The sequence below is a fragment of the Sciurus carolinensis genome, chromosome 4 (assembly GCF_902686445.1).
Source record: "Sciurus carolinensis chromosome 4, mSciCar1.2, whole genome shotgun sequence".
Taxonomy (NCBI): domain Eukaryota; kingdom Metazoa; phylum Chordata; class Mammalia; order Rodentia; family Sciuridae; genus Sciurus; species Sciurus carolinensis.
In genome coordinates this window covers 80517988-80539780 of record NC_062216.1, presented here as the reverse complement: position 1 = coordinate 80539780, position 21793 = coordinate 80517988, and the positions used below count along the sequence as shown (strand labels likewise).

The 21793-nt window shown below is 39.7% G+C and overlaps 1 protein-coding gene and 1 pseudogene across 1 annotated transcript in view; one reads left to right on the top strand and one right to left on the bottom strand.

Annotated features, from left to right (window-relative positions):
• Positions 1-21605, top strand: part of Hebp1 (heme binding protein 1) — a 31046-nt gene extending 9441 nt beyond the window's left edge. The window contains exons 2-4 of the mRNA XM_047547894.1: positions 8613-8751; positions 10493-10673; positions 21048-21605. Of these exons, the coding sequence (XP_047403850.1) occupies positions 8613-8751; positions 10493-10673; positions 21048-21219 (492 nt within the window). The 3' untranslated portion in view covers positions 21220-21605. The remainder of the gene's footprint in view (positions 1-8612; positions 8752-10492; positions 10674-21047) is intronic.
• Positions 2727-4185, bottom strand: LOC124982152 (serine incorporator 1-like; annotated as a pseudogene).
• Positions 21606-21793: the final 188 nt, after the last annotated feature.

Here is a 21793-nt window from a genome sequence, read left to right as displayed (position 1 = left end):
CCCAAAGTCAAGCCTGATTTGCTGTCTCTTGATTCTTGATCTGGTGCTTCCCCCCACCCATGTCTAGGAAAGTTTAAGCATGAAATTGACACTCAGGGTTTGATTTCAGATGTTCCTGACCTCTTTCTCGCTACTCTCCTTTAATTTTACGTTACAAAAATGTTAGGTGTTTTTGCATTCCAAATATAGACATAATATTAAATACATTTAATATTAAATACATTTAATATAAGTACATTTGTTCAGACTACACAGGCCACTCACAGACCTTCCTACCTGTTAAGAATCTTCAGTCTAGGATATCATAGGGAAGCCAATTTGACCAACCTGAGGCATCCAGTTGCTCTATGCTGTGCCTATTTTTCATAATCATTTGTAGAGGAGCTCCTTAATCAAATAAATACCTATTGAGCTTCTGTCATATAAAGCTCTGTGGTATGGTTCCTGTCCACAAATACTTCATTGTAGATTTGTCAAACTATAACGGTTTTCCATTCGCTGGCTGTAAAATCAATATAGACTAACTTTTCTTTAGTGCAATAGAATAAGATTCACTTAAGCAGAGTTGAAGAAAACAGAACAGAAAGAAAAGGAATCAGAATGCATCCCATCCCTATGAGGAAAGAGTTGTTTCTGCAAAACTTTGCTTTAAGCATATGTATATTCATGATAAGGCATGATGTAGAAATGGTTTTCTGGTGTGGACTGTGATTTTTTTAAAGTTTGCCTTATTGAATGTCCAGCACTACAAAATTGTATCCTGTGAGACATCACATGGCAAGGAGAAGGGGGCTGGGGTGCTGAAGGAGAGCTGCATGAATTGCCTTGAGTCTAGACACCAGGGAGAGTGTAGTGATCTTAGGACGGAAACTCAGTGCAGACAGTGGTTGTGAGGGGAGGAAGGGTTTGTGTGGGGTGAGAGTAGAGCTGAGCACTAAGGGGGTTGGGAGGCCACCACACATGAGATAAGAGTTAGGTAGCGGAGGTGCTGGGGGTGTAGCTCAAGTTGCATCGTTTTCCTGCAAATGACAGGAGTTCATTTTTTTCTTTTCTGAATTCACTTATTTAAGAGAACACAGCCATTCAAAATTGTGGAATACAATATTAACATAGAATAAAGTTGGGGAATTAAACTGAATTGTTATGCTCCATTTACATTAATAAATATTTTTAAAGAAGCAAAAGTAGATTTTTAAGAGCTTTGTTAGGGACTGGGGTTGTAGCTCAGGGGTAGAGTGCTTGCCTGGCATGCATGAGGCACTGGGTTCGATCCTCAGCACCATATATAAATACAATAAAATAAAGGTCCATTGACAACTAAAAAAAAAAAAAAAAAAGAACTATGAACTTTAAAACACAAAGCTTTGTTAGATAATTGCACAAATTTCTAGGAGTTTTTAATCTAAATTAACTGTCACACTGCTTACTTTTCAAGTTGAAAGATTGTAATAACCTATATATTTCAGTTGCCTGACAGTAAATAGAAAAGCATTTTTAAACATCTGTTGAGCTGTGTGGTAGATACTGTTAGCAGAAGTTTAATATATCATAGTCCATCATTCTGGCCTTAGTTTATGGATAGAAAGCATGCTGGACAGCAGCAACACACATCACATAAATTATCCAACATTAATATGGTATAAAATCAATTATGCATGTGTTTTAAACAAATTTTCTTAATGTCAGGATGCTAAGCTATTTTTGTAGACTTAGAATTTCTCAGCTTTGTCATTAATTATCAATTTGAGCTATTTAAGTCTTTCAGTTTCTTCAATTTTCAAATGAGAACTAGACTAGATTTTATCTGTGTGTCTTCTGAAGCCTGGTATTTTGCAGTTTCTGTTCTACCTATCAAAAGTTTCCCACTTTTCAGTTTCAAAATTTTTAAAGTAATTTTCAACAAGTTTCTTTTTTCTTTTTTTTACTTTTTAAAGAATTTTTTTTGTGGTGCTGGGGATTGAACCCAGGGCCTTGTGCTTCTAATCCAATGTTTTTAAAACATTGTCTGAACCCTTTAGCATTCCAATTTACACCCATACTTCATGTGGGTTTATAATGACAAAAACAAAGTTCATTTTGTTGGAGAAAGCCATCATATCTACCCAAGGAAGATTACAATCTCATAGGGTATTCAATACCATCACCAACAATCTGACTTTCTTTGAAGGCTCTGTGCCTCAACCTCCATCCATAAAACATTCCCTTCTTGTGGTACGTTCTTTACTTTCATATTAAGGGTAAATTTTAAATGAATTTGAGTGACCTGCATTTTTCAGACAATTGGCATGTAAGTAACTTGTTTATACAATTTTAGAATAGCTATTTTCTTCATAGTCTCCCATAAGGCAACACATAAAATATTTCAAAAGGCAGGCATGCATATTTACTTTTATGCTTTCTAAAACAGCTTAAGGAATTATAGCAATTTTTAAAAAGCAAACTGGCAATCAGTTTTGGTTTTACTTCTAATTCATACTTAGAGCAGAGAGGATAAACCTACCAATGTCCACTTTAATTAATTCACCACCATTATTCATAACACTCTCCCTTTGCAACACATTCTAATTCACATGATCAATACAGTTGGCAAATATATGATGAATAAAATGACAAGCAATAAAATCTAATTCATGCCAGAACAATACCAGGGTAGTTACACACGTGCATAATTTATAAAAGTTGGGAATACTGTTAATTTCAAATAAAGGATGACCAAAGTAGGACTATCATGCCAGAAGTTCGTTCACAAAATCCCAATTTATAAGAACAAGTGGTGACACTAGTGTCCAAACATATAACATAATGCCAATCCAACTGGATGATATTTTCACCCAGACAGCTTAGGAGGGGGATCCTGCCTCTACCAGTTGGTAAGGGTCATCATGATATAAAGAAAAGCAAGGAAAAGCATGAAGTGAAAGAAGGAAAAACTGTAAGTAACACCATCCCTTTCATTATCTACAGTTCAGTGAACATTATCACCATCCTCCAATGATCCCTCACTTCTGGCTCCACCATCTTCTATTAATGTTGATTCATCACTTGTGAGAGTCAGATTATTAACCTGACTATTGTTTGAGGTACAGATGCTTGAATAAAACACACAATAAAAAGAGTTAGTCCTATAATTCCTTGAGCATGCCCCCACTGGACAGACTGCCCTTCCTTTGGAATAGAGCTTGTGATATTAAAGCCAATTATGCTTAGTAGACTTGGGTTGCAGTCTGTTTCTGGTTCATTGGTCGTAGCAGACCAAGTCAAATACATTGTATAGATTGTAATTACTGAAGACTGTAACATAGGGATCTTGGTTATGACTCCTGGGTTTTTGGCAGAATGGACATTCCAGATCAATGCAGAGGAGCATATTGACACTAATGAATGCCTTATTTCCTGAACAACTGACTGGATGAGTATAGTAGACAAAGAACAAAATAATGGACAAAAGGCAGCAGATAATTCAGAGCTGTTGCTGATAATAAGGCTGCATACCAACATCTTGAGTTCCCTTCCATTTTTTCAACCCATGATTCATTCCTTGAATGGACAAAATGAATAAGTAAGACTAGCTGTATGAGGATGAAACAGAGCCCCTGCCATGCCCACATAAAACCACACAGTTGTAGAAGTTCCTTCTGGAATGAAGAATGCCCCAACAATAATCACTGCTGCAGATGTAAAGAACCAGAATCCATCGTGTATTGCAGCTCTAGGATCACTGCTGCTCTTCACTCTGATCATTAGCAAAGAGAGGAGAACAGAATATAGCCAAGCCAAAGCACCAAGGATATACAGCTTTATAGCCAACCAGAATATTACAAGGAACAACATCTTTCTCATTCTCACAAAATCCTGGAATCTTAGTTAGTTGTTCTTCCATTCCTGATATCAACTTTACACAAGCTACGCACACTCTGACAACCAAAAAAAAGTGCATAGATCCACCTGGCTACTGTGGCGTTGTTTTCACTAGGATAGCATCGGCACAGCAAACATGGGGCACTACCACACAGACATGGTAGACTTCTCTTGATTCTGCTTCTCTTGCTGTCTTTTCTTCCACCATTTGTAAGGGCTTTTGGAAGCCTGTTGTCTATCCTCTGGTTCTTTTTTGACAGTTTTCACATTTAGCAAATGTTATAGTCTCTAGCTTGCCATGGAGCACAGCCCCAGGACGATGCCCATCTTCACAGTGTCACAAGAAATGTGGGTGCCAGCAAAATGGATAGGATTTCATTCTTTATGGCTGAATAATACTCTATTGTATTTCTTTATCCAAATATCTGTTGACAGACATTAGCTCATTCCATATCTTGACTATTATGAACATTGCTGCAATAAATATAGGTATACAAGTAACTCTTCTATTCTGACTTCATTTCCTTCAGATATATACCCAAGAGGGGTCCAGCTGCATCATGTGGTAGCTCTATTTATAGTTATTGAGGAAACTCCATACTGTTTTCCATAGTGTCTGTACTGGTTAACATTCCCACCTACAGGGTATAAGGATTCCTTTTTCTCCACATCCTCACCAACATTTGTTGTTGTTTGATAATAACCATTCAGACTGGTGTGAGGTGTAATCTCAGTGTAGTTTTGATTTGCATTTCCCTTCTAGCTAAAGGTGTTGAACATTTTTTCATGTACTTACTGTCCATCATACTTCTTTTGAAAAGTTTCTGTTCAAAGAGAATGATGCTCTTTCTCACCACCCCTATTCAATATGGCACTAGAAACTCTAGCCAGCACAATCAGGCAAGAGAAAAAAATAAAAGGAATAAAAATAGGAAAGGAAGAAGTCAGATTATCACTGCACATGATATGATCCTATGCTTAGAAGATCCAAAAAGCTCCACCACAAGACTGCTAGAGCTAATGAACAAAGTTAGCAAAGTAGCAGGTTACAAAATAAACATACAAAAATCAGTAGCTTTCCTGTAACACCAATAATGAATCTACTGAGAAAGAAATCAGGAAAATAATCCAATTCATAGTAACCTCAAAAAAATAAAATACCTAGGAATAAATCTAACCAAGGAGTGAAAAACTTCTAAAATGAAAACTATAGAGCACTGAAGGAAGAATTGAAGAAGATACTAGAAGAAGGAAAGAACTTCCTTGTTCATGGATAGACAGAATTAATATTGTTTAAGTGGCATACTACCAAAAGCAATATTTAGATTCAATGCAATCCCCATCAAAAGACCAATGACATTCTTCACAGAACTTAAAAATAAAAAAAGGTCCTAAAATTCATTTGGAAGAATAAAAGACCCAGAATAACCAAAGCAATTCTCAGCCAAAAAGCAATGCTGGAGGCATCACAAGACCTGACTTCAAATTATACTACAGAGCTATAGTATCAAAACCTGCATGGTACTGACCAAAACCAAGCATAGACCAATGGTACAGAACAGAAGACACAGGAACAAATCCACACAGAATAATCATCTAATCCTTGACAAAGGTGCTAAAAACATACACTGGAGAAAGAGCCTTTTAAACAAATGGTAATGGAAAAACTGGTTATCCATATATAAAAGAGAAATGAAAGTTGTACCCCATTTGTGTTCAATGAATCAAAAAGTAATAATTCAAAAATGAAAGAATGAGACTACATCCTTATCTCTCATCCTGCACAAAAATCAATTCAAAATGGTTAAAAAACCTAGGAATTACCCCAGAACCCTAGAAGAAAACATAGAGTCAACACTGCAGCATATACAGGCAATGATTCTCTCAATAGGACCCCTAAAGCTCAGGAAATAATTCCAAGAGTTAATAAGTAGGACAGCATCAAATTAAAAAGTTTCTGCAAAACAAAGCAAACAAGAATGTGAAGAGAAAACTTACAAAATAGGAGAAAACCTTTACTAGCTACTGTTCTGACAGAGGATTAATATCCAGAATACATAAAGAATTCCAAAATCTTAACACAAAAAACCCACAAATAACCCAGTTAATAAATGGGCAAATGAGCAAACACAATGCAAATGTCCAATAAACATGAAAAAATTTTCAACATTGTTAGCAGTTAGGGAAATGCAAGTCAAAACTATACTGAGACGTCATCCTACTCCAGTTAAAATGGCACATCAAGAATGCAAGCAATAATAAATGCTGGAGAGGATGTGGAGGAAAGAGAATACATTTACACTGTTGGTGGGATTGTAAATTATTACAACCACTGTGGAAGTCAGTATGGAGGTTCCTCAAAAGACTAGGAATGGAACCACCATATGACCCAGCTATGCAACTCCTTTGTATTTACCTGTAGAATTAAAGTCAGCACAGTAATACATGCATACCTATGTTTATAGCAGCACAATTAAAATAGCCAAACTATGGAACCAGCCTAGGTGTCCATCAGTGGATGGATAAATAAAGAAAATGTGGCGTATATACACAATGGAGTTTTATTCAGCCATAAAGAAGAATGAAAGTGTAATGTTTGATGAAAATGGATTAAACTTGAGGTTAAGCAAAATAAGCTAAATTCAGAAAGTCAAGGGTTGTATATTTTCTTTTATGTAGAAGCTGGAGCAGAAAAGGGATAAATGGTGGTAATGGGGGCTCTCATGAAAATCTAAGGGAGAGCAAATAACTCATCTTGTAGAGTGCTTGCATAGCATGCACACGGACCCAGGTTCAAATCCCCAGCACCTCCGGGAAAAAGAAAACAAAAAAATAAGAAAACTCTTCAAAAAAAAAGCAAAACAACAACAACAAAAAAAAAATCTAAGGGAGACAGTAGAATAGAAGAAAGGGACCTGGTGCAGAAGGTGGGGAGGAAAGGAGGGAAAGGGGAAATAGTGGGGAATGATATTGACCAGATTATATTATTGTAATGTGTGCATGTCCAAATATGTAACAACAAATTCTACCATTATGTGTATTATAATACTTATAAAAATATGGAAAAAAGAGAAATGTCTGTTCAGATCATTTGTCTAATAATTGATTAGATTATTTGTTCTTTTGTTAATAACTACTTTGAACTCTCTATATATTCTGGATATTAATCCTGTGTCAGATGAAACCTAGTAAAACTTTTCTCCCATTCTGCAGGTTGTCTCTTTACTGTTGTTTTCTTTGCTTTTTAATTTTTTAATTTTATTTTTAATTTATTCTAATTCATTGACACATTGTGTACAAATAGAGCACAACTTCTTATTTCTCTGACTGTACATGGTGCAAAGTCACACTGGTAGTGTCGTCATACAAGTATATAGGGTAATAATACCCATCTCATTCCACCAACCTTCCCATGACACCCGCTCTCCTCCCCTCACTTTCCTCTGCCCAACCCAAAGTTCTTTCATTGTTCCCCACCCACTACCCCCCCATTATGGATCAGCATTCCTTATCAGAGAAAACATTCAGCCTTTGGTATTTTGGGTTTGGCTTATTTTGCTTAACATGATATTCTCCAGCACCATCCATTTACCTGCAAATGCCATAATTCCATTCTTCTTTAAGACTGCGTAATATTTCATTGTGTATATGTACCACATTTTCTTTATCCATTCATTCATTGAAGGGCATCTAAGTTGGTTCCATTGTTTATTTGCCTTTTAATTTGAGGTAATGCCATTTGTCAATTCTTGGTTTTATTTCCTGAGCTAACTTTAAAGTTCTATTCAGGATAGGTGTTATCTGGGCCTGTATCTTACTTTGTTTCCCCTGTATTTTCTTCTAGTAATTTCAGAGTGTCAGGTCTTTAAGGTCTTTCATCTACTTTTTTGTACAGAATGAGAGATAAGAGATTATTAGGGAAGGGGAAAAGGACTGGCAGTTTGGGGGAGGGGAGAGGGCAAGAGAGGGTCATAGTGATTAAAGCATGGAAATGTCACAGTGAAACCCATTAATTTCTACAATTAATGAGTTAATTTTTTTTAATAAAAATAATGCATTATTAAAAAAAAAAAAAAAGAGGGAGAAGACATCACGTCCAGGAGTGTGGTGTGAGCAACAACTGTGACTCCTCCTCAACGGCAGCCCTGCTAACAGAGTGGCTGATCTTGTGGCCTTTGACTTCTGTGGGACCGTTGTTAGTATTGTATTTTTTGTTTCCTCTCTTCCATGTTTTCCTTCTTTTTCTGGCTCTCCTGTTAGTCAGATGATAGATTCCTGGCTTAATCGTCCAATTTTCTTTTCTATTTTGAACTATCTCACTTTACTCTCTGGCAGATTTCCTGTAATTTTATCTTCCAAAGTTTCTATGGAATTTTTCATTTCTCTTATCAGATTGTTTTTATTGCCAAGAGTTCTTTTCATCTTTGAATGTTCCATTTTTATAGTAGTCCAGTGTTTTGAGATGCAGTATGTTCTCTTATTTCCCTGAGAATATCAAATCTGAGAAGTTTTTTTGGTTTGATTTTTATTTGTTTTTGTTTTTCAGCTTCTGGTGTCTCTCCTTTCAGAGGAAGCCCAGAATCTACTTCTCACGGCCCTTTATACTCAGACCTGTCTCTTCTGCGCTGTCACCATACCCGCTATGGAAAGTTCCTTAGCATCTGGTACTTCTTACAGCTGGACTGTTCCTACACTAGGGATGGCATAGGCTGCTACTTTATACCTCTCAATCACAGTGTCTCCTAAATCTATAGGAAGAAGTCTCCTATGAGGAAAGAGCCTGTGAAGGGGGGAAGTTTGCCACTGTGGAAGTGACAGAGAAGCCTGTGGATGAGGCTCTGCGGGAGGCAATGCCCAAGGTCATGAAGTATGTGGGAGGTACCAATGACAAGGGTGAGTCTCCCTTGGAATGTGGCTCTGGTCTCAGGGGCAAGTGCTGCATGATCTTTCTTCATCAGGAGAAAACATCAGTGGGGGCTACGAGGCTCCCACAACTCTTTCAGTATCACATGAGCTTCCTGTGCTGCCTGAACAAGGCGTTCCTCTCTTGTCAGCCCAGCTATTCCTCATTATGAGGTTCCCTGTTCTTTATGTGTTAGTTTATGGTTCTTTCCCTAGTGTGGAGCCACAGGCTCTATTTTTTTTTTTTTAAACCCTACAGTGTTCATTGTGTCTCTGGAATGGTTGACTGGATAAGGTATACCCATGGTAAACCAAGCCCCAGTGCAACTTGAGACCTCCACCATCAGGCTAGAAATACCAAACCAGCTCCTGGCAGCTCAGACCCTGCTAGATATTGAGACACCAGTGAACTATGAGGGTAACAGTTCCAGATTTAGTTTTGGCGAAAGAAGGGTCTGAGAACTCTTAGGACATTACACTTTATTTTTTTGGGGGGATTCTGGGGATTGAACCTAGGGGCATTTAACCACTGAGCCACATCCCCCACCATTTTTATGTTTTATTTAGAGACAGGGTCTTGCTAAGTTCCTTAGGGCCTTGCTAAGTTGTTGACACTGGCTTTAAGCTTGCAATCCTCCTGCCTCAGCCTCCCAAGTCTCTGGGATTACAGGCATGCACCACCATGCCCAGCTGGGCCATTCCACTCTTAAAATAAGACTTGGCAGTCCATGCTGGCTGCCTCCCCATTTTCAAAATGATAGGCCTGAGTTTCATGTAAGGTGTACATGTTGGAATATAAGCCATATTTTTAAATGTTGGACTCTTAAGAAGCACTTTGGAATCACTGGAAACTAAATATGAGTCAGAAAACAAGGTGAAAAAAGAGATGTTGGGTTTAATTTTCAGGTTATTTCTCAAGCCGATAATTTAGAAAGAAAGAAAATGGTATTAACTATAGTAACATTTTCTATGAACAAAGTAATCAGACTTTGGAAAATAAGTTGACTGATAGGAGGTCAAGAAGAAATATTTTCTTTCTTAGTGTTTTCATAGTATCTTCTTAGATGAACATATGTATAAATATTATAAAACTTATTAAATAAAATCCTGAAAATAAATAGTATATCTAATGATCACAGTCTAGAGCAATCATCATTGTCTTTTAAATATATTTTTAGAGCTTTTTAATGTAATCTTTTAATAGTCCCGCAATTGTATATTTTGCTTCCGTTAATTACTATTTCATAGTTATTTTCTACTATTACTAAATAGTTTTCTTAATCATAACTTCTCATAGCTACATTGTATTGTATCATGTGCCCATGATTTACTTAAATACATTCCTGGGGTTTTTGTTTTTTGAGTTTTTTAACAGAATTATAAATTCTGCTTCAGTGAATATCCTGTTACATATAGCCTTTTCCATATTTTGGGTTATTTCCTAAAACTGATGTTTAGATAGGAAGTAATTAGATATTGATAGATCTACAATCTTGAGACATATTGCCAAATAATCATTTTCAAGAATTGTACCACCATACTCCTACCTCCAATATAAAAATAAAAATAAAAATTGTTTGCATATGTCTAACTATATATTTTTAGTGCCTGAATTGTTTGTTTTTTATTTCAAGAACAAACATGAAAGAAGAATGACACTAGTGTATTTTCCATTGCCCTGAGCAAGCTCTGTCTCTAATACCTATTTCATTCTGTGTTTTTATGTTCTCAGGAATTGGAATGGGGATGACAGTCCCTATTTCCTTTGCCGTGTTTCCCAATGAAGATGGCTCCTTACAGAAAAAATTAAAAGTCTGGTTCAGGATTCCGAACCAGTTTCAAAGCAACCCACCAATTCCCAGCGATGAAAGCATCAAGATTGAGGAGCGGGAAAGCATCACTGTCTACTCCACGTAAGGAAACTATTCTGGCATCTAAGGGCAGCACTTGATTCCCATCGCCACTCCTTAGATTATCTCCAGTGAGCACTTGTATTGGCTTTTTGTTGTTGCTGAATTAATTCAAGTAAGAAATATTGGATTATTTATGTTAATTTCTTCAGATTGCAGCACACAGACATTTGTAATTTCTCTGAATACATGCATTGGCCAGTTGCCAAATTGATGGGTAGAGATGGTATCCCCTTAGCTTTAGCTTAAGATGAATAATTACACTAGTAGCATTCTAGGTGATTCAGAATCTAAGTCAAGCTGTGGTTTGGGGTCATGTACACATGGGAAATATGAAAAGCTGGAGAATATCTGATTTTCAATCCCTTTGAATGCTAGAAGGGCAAAGGACATTTGCCAGAGCTAGGTTATCACATCCCTAGTTGTTCATGTCTGTGGCCCTTTAAACAGAGCATGCATTCATGCTATTGTCATTCTGATCCTGTTTCCAGGACCTCGTTTGGAATCATGTTCCCTTGACTATAGAATGTAGCAGATACAAATTGCTGCATATTTTGTTTGTTTGTTTGTTTGTTTTTGGCAGTGCTAGGGATTGAACTCCAGGCTTGATGCATGCTAAGCATGCACTGTACCTCTGAGCTACACCCACAGCCCTGTTATATGTATTTATCCCTTGAGCCACAATCTTTCCTCATTAAACAAGTCTCTTCTAGATGGTTGGTGATTCTCCATTTGTTAAATTCCTACTGGGTGACTGGTACTAGCCCAGATACAAGGGAAGACCAGGATCTTGACCAGTGGTAACCATGCGTTGGGATTTGGTTCTCTTCTACAACAACCTCATGAAAAATAACTGCATATAATCTTGCACTGGGCAAAGTTTTGGTCCACTCCCAGAACTTCCAAACTTGGTTATTTGGCTTCCCTATTCCAACTTTGCATCTGTCAGTGGGCCAGCTTTCCCCGGAGCTAGCGCAATGCTTAGAATGTTGGACTTACTTGCTTTGGCATCCTTAGGCCACAGAGCCTCCCAGAGGACAGTGGGTGTAATGCAATTGGGCAGCTGGCTTGGAGCCTCCAACTCCTGTTTCCCTCTAATCCAGACCTCATCCAGGTTTCCCAGACTTCAGTGCAGAGACTGCAAGGAAAGAGGATAGGGACTAGAGTAGGAAAACCAGTCACCTAGATACAAAATTTAAGGAAGCACTCAATTCTCACAATCTTCCAAGTGCAGAGTGGGCACTAAGAGTAAGTACCTCCTTGTCTCGCACCCTGAATATCTGCTTGCCTCACCCTTATCCCTGCTCGTCTTTGCCGTTCTTTCCTGTGCTTTGGGAGGCAGCCTGTGCGATATAATGAACTAGTATTTTATAATGTTATTCCTAGTTCTGCTGCTTGGTAGCAGGATGACACTTGGGAAATTACTAGGCCTTTTTAAGACTTAGCTTCCACATCTGTTAAGTGCTGATAATATAACCTGCCTTGTAGGATTATTGTTTAAAAAATATCTTTCTGTTTTTACTAAGATATTATTTATAAATTTCTTAGTGTTTCTGACCCATAGAAGTTTTCAGTATTCTTTTCTCATTGCCCCTTCTTACCTCATAAGTAGTGAGGTTGACACAAATGAGTTCACTTTAGACTTCATGCAGATAGAGCTAACGTCTCATCATTTGTTAGACCAGACCCAAAATGATGAGTTGGTACAATTGTTTCCTTTTGTCTTTAACTTTTCAGTATGGAAATTTTCAACTTATGGAAAATAAGATAATAAAACCATACATACCCATCATTCACCATTGAAGATCAACTCAAGGGCAGTTTTGTGTCATGCATTGACAGGGTACCACCTTGGATTAATTTTAGGCATATTTCAGACACTGTATTATTTCATTCAAAAATATTTTAGTGTGACTGGTGAAGAATATTTTTTTTAAAAAAATAGAATTACAATTCCTTACTACTCCTAAAATTTTAATAGTAATTTGTTAATGTTCTAGTAATACAAAATAAACAGTGTTCAGATTTCTCCCATTATCTTATAGTTTGTTTGAATCTGGATCCAAGTAATGTCTATCCATTGCAAGTGATTGGTATATTTTTCCCCCCTTTCAGTATTGGGGACTGAACCCAGGTGTACTTACCACTGAGCTACATCCCAACCCTTCTTATTTTTTATTTTGAGACAGAGTCTTGCTAAGTTGTCCAGTCTGCCCTTGAACATGTGATCCTTCTGTCTCAGCCTCCTGAATAGCATGTGCCACCACACCTGGCCTGTTGGTATATTTTTAAACTTTTACAATCTATGGCTTTTCTCACCATGATACCTGTTCATTTTTCCTTGCAATTTATGAATCATTTGTCCTATTTACCACAGTCTAGATTTTTGCTGATTTTGTTTCTGTGGCACTTTCACATGTCCCTCTGCCTCCTTTGTTGCCTGTAAATTAGCATCTGGAACTAGAGATGTGTTCAGATTCAGGTTTTAGAGTTTGGGGCAAGAATATTTCTTAGGTGGTGAGGTATATTCCCATCGGTGTCATAATGTCTGGCTACCTCCGTTCTTGTGATTTAGTGACCAGAGTTAACATGGGTGCCTTGTTCTGTTAGAACTTGCAGATTGATAATGTTCTGTATCCTTCTTTGTTTATTAACAGAAATACTTCAATAATGAGAAGTTTCCCTTAAATCCTGTTTGGTTTTGCAGAGGTAGATTTATATAGAAAAACGAGATTGGTGCTTGATGTACCTTCTTTTATTTGCCAGCTTTTGGAACTATAATTTCATTTCTTGACCTCCTCCAAAGGTGAGGTGGTCATCATGTTTGATTTTTGAGTATCAACTGAAACACATGAATTTAAACATGCTTGATGTGTTTCCTCTCTTTGCATTTTTTTTTTTACTGATGCTCATATTGTTCCTTTGTACAGTGGAGCCTCTTCAAGTTGATTTCTCAGTCTTTTTGACATGACTCTAATAGCCCTTGGTACCTTCCTTGCTTTCAAGCACTGTTTCTTAGTCTAGAGGAAGAATTAGCCATTTCTCTATGATAGAAAAGGTATCAATTTAAAAGAGAGAGTAAAGACAGGTTTGTGTAAGTTTATTTTTAATTCTCTTAAATTTAACCAGATGAAAGTATCAAATATGATGTTTAACCTACAAAAATGGTGTTTTAGCCTGGCTCTGTGAATTAAAAAAAAAGTTCCAACAGCATATGGCTATTCCTCAACCAGCCACTTGGTGTCACTGCACAATCAAATGTGCATTTTAAAGTGCCCTGTGGTAATTTTGTGCTATTTCTGATTCTGTTGAAAGGAAGATTGAGATGGTAGAAGGCAGCAGTACTATTTCAGACACCAAAGAATTATTTCAAATGATGCAGTGATGATGCTCCCTGGTGGTCTAATGGTTAGGTTTTGGCACTTCTCAAATAAGGCAGTGAGATGTTCCATGACAAAATTAATTCTAAGATGAAAGTTTTGCATCCTTAATTCAGCCTTCTTTTTTTTATTTTATGGCCTTGTGAAGAAATGTCCACGAAGGGATCACACACTTACTGCAGTATTAATTACCAGTGTTTTTTCTTTTTTGGGGGGGGGGGGGGGGGGGGGAGGGGGCAGTGCTGGGGATCAAAACCAGGGCCTTGTGCTTACAAGGCAAGCACTCTACCAACTGAGCTATCTCCCTAGCCCCACCAGTGTTTTTTTGATAAATAGAATGCTGTGGGGATAAGAGACCACTATCAGACTACTCTTAGTATTCTTAAGAGGCAATAGAATCATCCTCATGCTTAGTGTAGGGGTGATGTTCCAGACCACTGTCCTCCCTCTATGTTCTAAAAAAGTCACTGATATTGGAGCTTGACCTCCAGTACTGGGTTCTCAATAAGACCCACAGCGGGAAAGGTTGGATAGTTTTATTGAAACTTTCACCATTTTAGTGAAATTATCTGCATGTAAAGGAAAGAGCTGGAAACCAGAAGCTCATTGTCAGGGTGACCAGTGCTCCAGGCCCACTTACCATACCCACAGGACCACTGGCAGTAACCAAGCCTTGCTGTGCCTCACTTTCCTCATCTGTAAGATGTGTGTAAGAGTACCTAGCCCATAGCGTTGTTGTAAGCAAGAGATGTGACTATACCTATAAATGCCCACACATCTTCTTCTTGACTTTACCTGCCTCTGAGAATTAAAAAGTTGTTTTTTGTTTTTTTTTTAGAAAAAAACAACAAAAAAATCAAAGTTACTACAGATGCACTTGAGTTTAAATTTCAACTCTATTACTTATGAGTTTCACAACTCTGACCAGGTCTGAAGGTACATTAAGAGAAGAAGCAACATCTTCCCTTGGAAGTAGGAGAGACATTCTAGTGGGAAAAGCAGACAAAAAGCAAATGTCTCAAGAAATTGAAGGTCTGCATTTTTCCAGAGATAAGAACTGGTATCCACAGATCAACCTCATAGGGAAACTTCTTTCTACTCAGAGATGAAAGCACTGTGGCACAAGGTTTCTGACAGTTCAATGGACTGATGACCATGTCATGAAGTCCTCACCCCAGAAGGGTTCACATGCCATCTGGAGGGGCATGTGACATTCTGCCACATGATGGTTCAGATGATTGGATGCTTGGTTCAGTTGGACTAGTGTTTATTGAGTACTTCTAATACATAAGTCACCTTACCTCTAAAAACCTTGCCAATGATAAGATTCTGTATCCAAATCCTAATTAATCACTGTTTCATTTCCCACCACTACCCAATCTGAGTTCCCACACCAAACTCATTTTTCTTCCCCCAGTCTGATTCCTCTCTGTTCTGTTCCCTGTCCTACCAATGGTTCCCTCCACCCCCTGCCAACCTGGGCAGATGTTCTCATCCTTTCACCTTTTACACCTGTTGATTGACCCAGTCCTGCCAACTCCCAGCTGTCCCTTTACAGCCATACGGGTCTCCTTCACTTCTTGCCTGAATGATTATAATGGCCTCCTGGTGGGCTTTGGTTTTCCCACCACTGCCTCCCTCTTCTAAATTACCCTTTTATTATCACCTTCCCTAAAGCACAGGACCATTCATGTCATCTCCACCTGCTTGGACTCTGAGCCTTAACTCCAGTTGTGGACCTTGGACCTGTCCCCGACCTTGGCACATGTCAGGGATGGGACAAAAGGCCAAGTTTGTAGGGAGTTGCTCCATTCCCAGGAGGAGGGGTATGGGTAAACATCAAGTCTCCCCATATGTAACCAGGTGGTGACACCCAGTCAGTACCTTGTCATGGCATTTACCGCCCTCCACAACATGGCCCCATCCAACCGAGCCCTGATCCTGGAGCATCCCAGCCTTCACCCCAACTGCAGCCACTTCCAGACCTTTGCATACATATCCATCTCTTCTCAACCCACTCCCCTGGCTCTGCCTAAGTTCTGAGAAAATGGGAATGTTGTCATGTTGTTCCCTGCCAGCATCAAGAAGAGATGCTCACTGTCTTGTCTTCCACAAGCACTCACTTTGTCTAGTAACTCAGAATCAACCATTCCCGATTCCTTCTTCCCAGTCTTCTGTTTGTACCTTCTACCTCCATTGTAGAGTTTCTCTTTGCCCAGGATTATCTGCGTGTGTTTGTGCCCTAACAAATATAGTTGGATTCTCACAAGGACAAAAAAATTTCCTTCATCATCTTTCTACTCTTATGGTGTCTGGCTGGTGCTTTGTGCTCAGTGATATTCCACATGGTAAGCACTGATTTGGTCTGGTTGAATGAAATCCTGTACCGTTAGGCCTCTCCCTGCTGATGGACTGGCAGCTCTGATACTCCTTTTGCCAAGCACACAGCTACATGCACCACAAATCCTACACAAATTGGTGTTGACCTGTTGTTTGTTGATGTTTTAGACAACAGTGGATGGTCAAGCAGAGTCACTCCATTTCTTTCCTCCTCACTGCATGTCAGCACGAGACACTCCCTAAAGGATAGATAACACATTATGAATTTGTGCCTTCTTGGACCAAAATCCTGCCTGCCTCTCAGCCTCCTCCATACTGCCCAATCAACTCCCCTCCTCCCTGTCTTCTAACTCTCTCAGGCCTCTAGTCAGCTCCTTTTGTTTTTCTGGAATCTGGTGTGTGTGTGTGTGTGTGTGTGTGTGTGTGTGTGTGTGTGTACCCCCTTTGTTCCCATGGTAACCAAATCCTTTGTTTTGACATTGGGTAAGATAAAATACAGTGCCCTGGAGAACTTCTTTGAAGATAGGAGTTAGAGACTTATTAACAGGCTTAGAAAAATAACATACATACTTTCTGTTTATTTTCTTTTAGGAGCTCAGAACACTTTACAAGCATTCCTTAACTCACACTCAGGTGTGCTTGTGAACTCAGGAGCTGTGAGCACTGTGTTGTTTTCCTCCATATACAGACCCGGAAGCTGAGGCAGGGAGGAATGAGGCAACTCGTCCTGGATCACCAGCTGAGTCACCACAGACCAGCTCCCTTCATGTACCAGGACTATGTCCCTGAATAGGGTTTGGTTTTCTGGCTTGTTTGTGTGGCTCTGTGATTGGGGGTTAGAGTGAGTTGGTTAAATGATCAGAGAAGACAACACGTGTGTTTCCTTGACCCTCCCAGCTTTGTTTGCTTTCTAGTAAAATGCTTCCATGATGAAGCAATAGGGAACTTTTTATCTTCATTTCAAGCATCTTGGTCTGCCTGGGAACAAATGGAAAGAAAGAGGGGTGGTTCCAGTAGCGAATTTTAGGAATCCCTGAATAATGATATTCTCCTGATTACTATCAGCCAGATTTCCTACTTCTCAGACAACCCTTCTCAATGTCCTTTGCCATGTCCTCTTCCTCCACCCACCACTGAGGTATTAGGATTCCCAAGAGACACCTTCTGACTCTCTGTGCAACTCTATACCTGCATCACTCTTTACCATGACTGCAGTCAGTGCCAAAGTGGTGAGAATGCCCAATTTGTGTCACCAGATCCATTACTTTCCCGATGGATATTGCTGACTCCAGTTCTTTCCTGAGTCTAAGGAGACATTTAGTGTCAGACATACATTTAGTACTCAGTTAATAATTGTCACATGAATGTATTTCACAGAGACACCTTAATGTCGTCATGCCCCCAGACCAGATCATCAACACCTCCATCCCCACCACTTTTTTCCAGATTCACTCTGCAGCCTTTCATCCCTATTCCAGTTAGAGACATCTGCTTCCACCCAAGAGCTTACCTAGAAGCCCTGGAGAACCCTCTCCTCTCCCTCCATGTCCTGTCACCTCTCAAATCTGCCTTTATCACCTTCATACCAGGCCTTCATCACCTCATACCTGGCTATTCTTGGCCCCCAGTGACCTCCCACTTCTCAGGTCCCCACCATTTCCACTGTCTCTCCATTGCCACCAGGAGGGATCTTTCAAAATCACAACCTTCTCATGTCGGCCTCTTACCTTAAAACCCTTTTGTCGGTTCTTCTTGGCATCTAGGATTAGGAGTTTGAAGACTCCTTAGCATGACGTTCATGTCCCCATGTGGCTCTAGTCAACCCACGTTTCCTGTTCTAGCTCCCAACTCTATCCCCTTGGTACATGCTCAGAGATTTATTAGGTGAATGAGCTGGTGAATATGGCGGCACACTGACTTATTTAAGCACTTAACTCAGGAGTAGGCCTTAAGTACTGTCATCTTTAGGTCTGTCAACCTGAAGACAATCTCTTTTATTGTTTTCTCAGATTTGTTTATTTCACAGTGGACAAAAAGTGACAAAGATCCCCGCTCTGATGGACTTGTGGTCTACGGAGGCATAAAACAATGAACATGCTACAGTTTAGATTTTGAATGGCCTCCAGAGGCCCTGTGTTAAAAGAATAGTCCCCAGCTTGGTGCCGTTGGGAGGGGGAAGAACCTTTAGAGGAGGTACCCAGTGGTCACTAGGGATGTCCCCTCAAAGGGGACATTCCCTTTTGCCTCCTGGCTGAGTTGAGCATTTGCTCTCCCTGCCATGACCATCCAGCACCCAAGAGAGACCTAAAACGCAATGGGGCTGCCTGATGGTGAACCAGACCCTCCAAAACCAGGAGCCAAATAAACCTCTCTTTTAAGTTGATTTTCCCAGGTATTTTGCTATAGCAACAAAAAGCTAACAACTTAATAAAATTTATTGATAATGGCTGGAAAGAAAAGAGAAGGAGGGAAAAAATGAGGGAAAGAGGAAATGAAGAAGATTGGGAAGGGGGGAGGTTTTACAAGGTTAAGTAGGGTTTTGAGAGTAGGCCTGAGAAAGTGAGAATTGTTAATTGAGCCAGTTCATGATACTACTTTAGATTACCATCATGTCCCTCACCTGCAGAATCAGAATTGAAAACCTGTCCTGAGAGAATTGCAAAGTATAATAGGCTCTCTGTATTGGCTGGTTCTGCATCTGCAGATTCAACCAACTGTAGATCAAAACGGTGTGGGGAAACATTTGCATCTGTATTGAATATTCACCGACTTTTGTCTTGCTATTATTCCCTAAACATTACAGCACTTAGGATGCATCAGGTATTATAAATAGCCTAGAAATGATAGGGGAGGATGTGCATAGGACATATGCAAGTACTCTGCCATTTTACATAAGGGACTTGAGCATCCCCAAATTTTGGTACCCCTAAGGGAATCCTGGAACTCATCCCCATGGATATCAAGAGACAGCTAACAATAACAGTTACGGAGTGCTGTGAGTTTCCAGGCTGAACCATTAGCTCTCTTCTCTCCTTTTGTCTTCTGAATTGATGCTATCATCATTCATATTTAACAAAGGACCTTAAGAGTTCAGATATCACAGAATTTGCACAAGACCATGAGTGGAAAGTGGCAGATCTAGTATTTGAGCGTCCACCTTAGCCATTTTGCCTCCAATTGATGAATGGCCACATTTGAGGACCACTCCTTTGGGCGTTTCCAAAATAAGTAGCTTGAAGAGTCAGCAGCATCCCTTTTCACAGAGAACAGTTGGGCATCATTCACTAGCAGGGCCTTCAGGGAGCTGCAACACCTCTCTTACCTCGAGCCTCTGATTTGTTTCAGACAGGTGGTTCTCAATCCAGAGACATTGTGAGTGAGAAACTTTGGTGTCTTGCAGGCTTTTGTTGCTAGAAAAATTCTTTCTGAACCTTGGTTCTCTGTCTACAAATCCAATTTCCTTTTTCTTGAGCCTCAATGAAACTAGAGTTCAACTTTCTTTGTCTGCCTTATACTCCTTCTTCACCAAGCCTCATCTGCTTGAAATTGGTCTCGGCTCCATCCTTTTTCTGTAGCTGTTGTCTAGACATTATAATAACCAATTCCTCACAGATGAAATTCTGGGTGTTTTTCACATCAGTGACCCTGTAATCAACATGCTGAATGCTTGCCGAGCATGACTAACCGCTTATAAAAGAGCAAAGCATGATTCAGAGAACTCCACCAAAAATAATGCGTTATTTGGCCTCATCTTAGCCTGGTACAAATTCAGACTTTTGAGTCATAGGCTCATTAGAAATGCAGTGTATTGACTCTAATAAAGATTTTAGTGCAACCAGATTTAGAGTGGTATAGTTAGGGTAGGCTACAGGATGAATTTTGGTGCAGAGGCAGATGACGTAAGGGAGATAATAATCTCTTGAAAAGAAAGGCCTTATTGCTTCTGTCCCCAGCTTCTGCCATCAAGAGAAATAATTGATTTGAGAAGTCTGTACCTATTAGAAAAAGCAGGCTTTCGTGATTTGAGCAGAAGGGATTTATTCAAAGAAGTTTTCTTATTTGGGGTATGTGTAAACCTTACGTAGATCCCTCTCAAAACTTGCTTGGGTCCCTGCCCTCGTTAGCCCTGATTTAATGAAGCTGCCACATGTCCCTGCTGGATGAGCTCCGTCATTACAGCTGCTCCACTTTGGAAGAAACAGTAGCCACTACCTTTAACAGTAGCTCCACCCTAGCTCCCTGATGTCCCTCCTCCTTCCTACTGGTGGCAGTCTCAGAGGAGCAGTGGTAGCAGTAGAGGGAGCTAGAGAGAAGGGTGAAGGTGGCCCTGGGACAGTTAGCCTACCATCTCTTTGGGAGATTGCAGATAAGGGAAGCTGGCATTTAGCATGTGGTTACCATGTTTCAAGCCCTGCATTATAGTCTCTTCACCTCTGTTATTACACGTGACACTTAAGACTTTGGAGGAAAAGGAAAATATATTGCAGATTTTACAGATGAGGAAGCTGAGCCTCAGAGAGGTCAAGTCCACCTATCTAGGAAGTGACTGATGCAGTCTGACTACACTGAGTGCTTGTCATAAAAACCTTGGCTATGATCCCCCCCTGCCCACCAAGGTCACATCTTTTCTTACCAGTCCTCGCTCTTGTATCCTTAGGCAGTTTGGTGGTTATGCCAAGGAAGCTGACTACATAGCTCACGCCACCCAGCTGTGCGCTGCCCTGGAGGGCACAGCCACCTACCGGAGTGATGTCTATTTCTGTACTGGATATGACCCTCCCATGAAGCCCTACGGACGTCGCAATGAGGTCTGGCTCGTGAAGACCTGAGTGACTCACGGAGTCGAGAACTTCCTGGAAGTATGCCTCTGCATCCCCTGACTTGGGGTCAGCAGGGGCCAGTGCTTCTCAAGTTCCAACTCTCCTTCAAAGCCAGTCACTGCCAGTTTTCTGAAATAAGCACGGTCCATATACTGTGGTGGGGAATGATACAGCCAAGATAGGCAATATGGTTCTTGTTAATTTAGAAATTTCTGTGACAGATCAGAAAAACTCCAGCAGTACTTTCTCAGCCATCTGGGCCACTAAAAACTGATTTTTAAACATTACTGAATTTGTATTTCTGTTAATGAGGGAAAATGTGATTTGTTCACAATCTTTCAGCTTGATTCTTGTAACAGCTTGTCTAAAAATAAACCAAAATTAAAGATCTCTGACTTAAGCAGTTGAGACAAATCTTAAATATAATTATTTCCAAGGTTCTACAGTCTTACAGATAACATAGTTATGAGAACTGTTGATGTGTTTTCACAGCAGGAATCCTGTACTTGGAGTTCCAAAGTCCTTTGAATATAAACCTGAAGACCCTGGGGAAGGGGATGTTCACCCTGTGCTTGACTATCTC